Source organism: Adiantum capillus-veneris, chromosome 27 (assembly GCF_014529385.1).
Source record: "Adiantum capillus-veneris isolate H3 chromosome 27, ASM1452938v2, whole genome shotgun sequence".
Classification (NCBI taxonomy): domain Eukaryota; kingdom Viridiplantae; phylum Streptophyta; class Polypodiopsida; order Polypodiales; family Pteridaceae; genus Adiantum; species Adiantum capillus-veneris.
In genome coordinates, this window is record NC_140957.1 from 66,191,059 (window position 1) to 66,195,960 (window position 4,902).

Genomic DNA, 4,902 nt, shown 5'->3' on the forward strand with positions numbered 1-4,902 from the left:
GCAACACCCGGAAATGGAAGGCCATTTTGACATTCATCAATAATGTAATGAGTTTTCACAGAGCAAAATTACAATACAAATACATTCCACCAAAAAAATTTACATCACCCTCTTGATAGCTTTTTTCTGAAAGCCACCTACAATCGTACCAACATACACAGAGAAGAAGCAAGCCTTTGGCTAAGCACCACCATTCCTACACCGCTACCAATCTTAAGAGCCACTACCCGATGGAGAACTGCTTTCCAATAAAAGACAAAAGAACATCAAATTAAGCTTCATTTCAAGAAACTTTTTTGCATAAATGTTTCCCCATACAGTGTTCTCTTTAATGATGAAGAACTCTAAAACTCATGTTGCTCTGTACAGCTATTTTGCCTACCATTTCCATAAACCTTTAAATGAAACCAATGTATATAACTGATCTACACTCACCTATTTGAACTGCGTACATTCTCACCGCCAAGGCTCAGTACCTTGTATAGATATAAACAGCATTGGAAAAAGGTCCAAACATTGCTTGACGTTCTCAATACTGCAATAAAGTATACGTGTGTGTGAGGTAGCTCATAAGCAAGAAGGTTGAGAGAGCCCTTCAAACTCACCAACCAACACTTAAATGCTCAGAAAGTGTCCTTCAAACTAACCAAGCAACATTCAACAGAAAATGTCTCAAGGCTCAAGTGAAACACTCCCTAGACACGCCCTACATTGATTGCTGCTTGGAACACACTGCATAGACTGTCAAAAACAGGCGATGACCCTAACACAAATGTGCCACTCAGGAACTCCATCCATACCACCGAAGATCTTGCCACAAACATAGAACCGAAACAAAGAAATCCTTCCAAACAAAGGAACAATCAGCATTACTTCACCTCTGACCAAGCTGCTGAATGGAAAAACAACGGTCTATCGACTGATCTTCCTTTAGCTTACATTAAGGAATGCTTGTGAAAAAGCAGAGAGCTGTTCACCTGATAGAGCTTCTGTAGTGGCATCTTCATAGCATGTGTTTATGAATCATTTCAGACCATGGTTTTCTAAGGCAGACAGCAGCATAAATATGTACAAACGCCAGAAAACAAACTGTCAAAATGTACAGTCTTCTATAGTATGGCATCCTCTTCTCCTGCTTAAGTTAGGCCTCCATATATGTAATTGTAGGAAAAAGCTAAAGCATGATATAGCGGGGAAATGCTTCCCCATGCCTGCAAGGCATAAGCTGGGGGGAAGGCATTGTTGTGCTGCAAACTGCACCAGTGGTTATGGGGCAAGGCATTGTGTCATGCGAATTGCAACAATGGCTCCATCTTCCCCTGCTCTCATGGTGTAGAGTTTTACCACCAGACCTGACGATGGAATACTTCATGTTACTACATAGCTTTACATATGAATTCCCATTAGCAGCTGCTAGTTAGAGCAAGGGAAACTCGACAGGCACCTTTAGCTTCATCATCACTGTGGTCTAGATTTGTACTTGCTCCAGCAGCAAACAATGTGCTCATGGTTGCTGGCACACAAGCGTTGGGAGGATAAACCCAGGCCTCTAAATCCAACAATTCTGTAGCACAGCAGCTGTGTTATCAAACAACAGTGCTTTCCAGAAAAAACGATAACCTCTTGAATCATTTGAAGTGTTAAATTGCGACGCAAAATTGGAACAACTTTGATATTTTGTTTGACAGGTGAGAATCAGCTGCCTGTGCTTCCCAAGTCTCACCTTTGGTGCCTTCATTAGTTACATTACCAGCATCCAAAATCCCAACTGAAACTGCCGTAAACGGAGGATGCACATAGTACTCGTCTATTTCTTGATAAGTCCATTCTCCCTTTCTGTACTCTTCATGCAAAAAAAGCTCCGAATGGCGTACATCTAGTCCTTGCATAGTTCCTGATCAAATTATTCATGCATGGGTAACATACTTTGAATCATAGTGTGTACATCCAATGTCAGGCAGGCCATGAAAAAATCAAATGAAATGATTACCCTCACAGTCATCATCACTGCAAAGGGAACACTTCAGCAGATTCAGGTCTGGAAAATGGGAAAACAGGTAGATTGAGTTATTGAGCTCATGCCGTAATCCTCAGCAATGGAAATTAAAACCTCAGCAAAATGGCTGTTTTCTCTGATTTGATCACAACCTGCAATCCAGCCTCCAATCTGCACATTTGAGAGCACCGCTGAAGAGTTTTCACATTGTATCATTTTCTCAGCCACATTCTCTGCTTTAAGTAGGTAGGAGGCCAGACTCGACAAATGTCCTGAGACCAAAACGGCTCCAGACTGGACACAAAAGCTTCCTATCCTTTTCCTATCTGCAAGACACACACATGCAAATAGTACTGCATCGTATGCCATCACTCTCACCAGGTATCTTCTTCATAAACATCTACTACTTTCATTGTGCCATCTCTAGTTTACCAATGTGCCGGTTTGAATCATGAAGGCTGTAGGCATGGCTTCCATCTGTAATTTCAAAGAGACACAGTGAGCAAAACCATAATTCATAGGATACAGCAATCACATATATAGAAGCTCAAGCCGTAAGAAACAGAATTACAACTTACAAACAAAGCTCGTATAAACAAGCATAAGGTGTTAAATCTTGATGCTAAGAAACAAAGCTTCTGTTGCAGGCCTACTTCTTATGAGGGAAAGTTATTACCAACAGAAGAAGCGTACAGTTCACTCCAGGCAAACCGAGAGACCGCATCATGAGGAATTTTAAGCTTCCGGCGGCAGACTTCTTTCCAGTCAATGTGCTTTTGTGTCGTTACTTTACTAAATGCTCGATTGATGTGCGAAAGAGCTCGATCTGGAGAACTAGGACGGCGCAAGAACTTCATCTACACAAAAGAACAGTTATTCCCTTCCAATCTGCAAATTATTTACAGATCTTAAGTAGCTAGCCACAAATAAACTCTTCGCAAAGCAGCCAAGTCCGTTCATGCATAAATTTACCTTGCACAACTGATGCAATAGAAAAATTGACAGTAGTTAATATGAATTGAGCAAAGGCTGCAGTTTTAAGAAACTGTCACTCCAAAAGAAAACAAAACACTTGCGCAAACCATGACTAAACCAAAGGTTTTGTAAATCAAAAGAAAGAGCACGAACAAAATATGCAACCTGAACGTGAAGACCTTAATCAAATGCAACCATGTTAACCTCAAATTAAAACCCTAACATCAGCGCTTCAGTATGCATATTCTGAACGGAAGCTCATACTGCGAAAATGAGGCTACATTACTTACTACAATGACGCTGATGATCAAATAGTGAGCTTGTAAGCTCTGCAAATCATGCAACTCGATGGTGGAACAGAAGTTGCGGGAGTAATTAAGAGGCGAGAAAATGCCTGGAAGAGGTCGAGTAGCAGCCTGATATCAACCCAGCAGTATGTCATCAAGCTGTGGAGAGGTTACACAATAATATAGGCGCTCTAGCTGGCTAAGAGGAGAGGAGAGAGTCTGTGTGTGTGTGTGTGTGTGTGTGTGTGTGTGTGAGAGAGAGAGAGAGAGAAAGAGAGTGAAATTTGCGAAGTTGCAAGCCCAAGGAGACCCAACAATTTATTGGTTTCAACTTTTTTAACTGTTTTGAGTTAACCCCTCAGAGTCCCAAAGGGCACGGATGGCGAGAGATGGGATCCGCGGTGGGGGTCGAAAGTGGGCGCATGGAAGGAGGAAAAAAGTAGGCGCCCATCTCGCAGGCACCCGGACTCGAACCCTCGCCACTGCCATGAGATCCCAATGCACTAACTGCTACGCCCGCGACGCTTTCATTGACATGTGGGCAAACCATGAAATAATAAATAAACTAGACAGGTTCCCTGCTTGTCCAAGTTTACTTTTTCGTGTCCTAGTTTACTTTGGCCATCTTACGGCTACACGCATCCCGATCTCCGTGTCCTAGTTTCGCTGTTGTAGATCCCACTGCTTGGGCTTTATTAAATTGCCCGTGCCCTTTAGTGCTAAGGGGAGTCCCTCCCCTCAAATAACTTTCTTTCAAAGGGTGCGCACATGCAAAAAGGCATTTCCCTAGTGCAGCTCCTGGAGGCTGGAGCCAAAAAGCAAGGTGGAAACCGCAAGTAGCTCTTCCCGCACATGTGAGAGAGTTTTCCAATAGTGATTTACCTTCAACACCAGAATTAGATGCCGCTGCGTTCAATTGCATGCGAGATCCTACTTTCAAAGATTTAGACGTTGCCAATGAACCTTCAAGCCACATCAACGAAAATTGCACGGCGGCTAGTTTTCTTCAGCATGTGCGCACCCTTTCAAGAGTGCGCGTGCATGTGATGGGGGCACCCCCAAAGTTGTTCACTTTTTGCATGTCCAACTGTCCATGTGTGATAGGAGCCTAAGGCTCAGTTCGGATGGGCCAGCGGACGAAGTGCTTGTGAGGTGGACCAAACTGATTGGCAGCACCAAAAACCCCCTTCTTTTGGACCGACCATTTCCTTTTTGTCGCCCCCTCGGAAGAACATATTGCTATGCAAATGAAGACAAAAGGAAAGCTTGTACTCACACAAGCGAAGCAAACATATCACATCATCTATAGCATCGAAATCTTGGAGCACGTATGGAATGCATGTTGAGAGAGAGAGAGAGAGAGAGAGAGAGAGAGAGAGAGAGAGAGATAGCTTGAACTCTTGCAAGCGTGCGCACACGCATACACACGCTCTCACACACACACACACACACAAAGACGGAGGCAAAAGAGTGTTCTCCTTCTTCTTCAGTAACTCATGATAAGAGGTCTAAAATACATAAGGGAGAAATAACAACCTAAAAGGGAACTAGTACAACGGTATAGTGTAAATAGCTAGTGAGTGAGGTGAATAGATAAGTGTGTCATCACTCTCGTACATAAACCAACTCGTTGTAGTACAGGTG

At 43.0% G+C, this 4,902-nt stretch overlaps 1 protein-coding gene across 4 annotated transcripts; it reads right to left on the reverse strand.

The window, feature by feature from the left end:
• Positions 1-1,156: 1,156 nt before the first annotated feature.
• Positions 1,157-3,567, reverse strand: LOC147422127 (putative F-box protein At5g36000). 4 transcript variants are annotated; one of them, XM_086502695.1, is made up of 8 exons: positions 3,366-3,567; positions 2,673-2,853; positions 2,429-2,473; positions 2,149-2,322; positions 1,991-2,038; positions 1,724-1,894; positions 1,445-1,564; positions 1,157-1,352 (listed from the first exon to the last, which is right to left on the reverse strand). In XM_086502695.1, exons 1-8 carry the CDS (start codon positions 3,411-3,413, stop codon positions 1,267-1,269), a joined length of 873 nt encoding a protein of 290 aa, XP_086358821.1. In that variant the 5' UTR covers positions 3,414-3,567; the 3' UTR covers positions 1,157-1,266. The 4 variants fall into 4 exon arrangements, with proteins under 4 accessions (XP_086358821.1, XP_086358824.1, XP_086358823.1 ...); XM_086502698.1 differs by having other exon boundaries at positions 2,673-2,884; positions 3,366-3,551; XM_086502697.1 differs by having other exon boundaries at positions 2,673-2,884; positions 3,262-3,551.
• Between the last annotated feature and the right edge of the window lie 1,335 nt (positions 3,568-4,902).

Coding starts and splice junctions, on each gene's coding strand:
- LOC147422127 (XM_086502695.1), bottom strand. CDS start 3,413: ATGACATACTGCTGGGTTGATATCAGGCTGCTACTCGACCTCTTCCAG. Junction 2,474..2,672: donor ACTGTACGCTTCTTCTGTTG/GTAATAACTTTC, acceptor TTGAAATTACAG/ATGGAAGCCATGCCTACAGC. Junction 1,565..1,723: donor AACTAATGAAGGCACCAAAG/GTGAGACTTGGG, acceptor GCTGTGCTACAG/AATTGTTGGATTTAGAGGCC.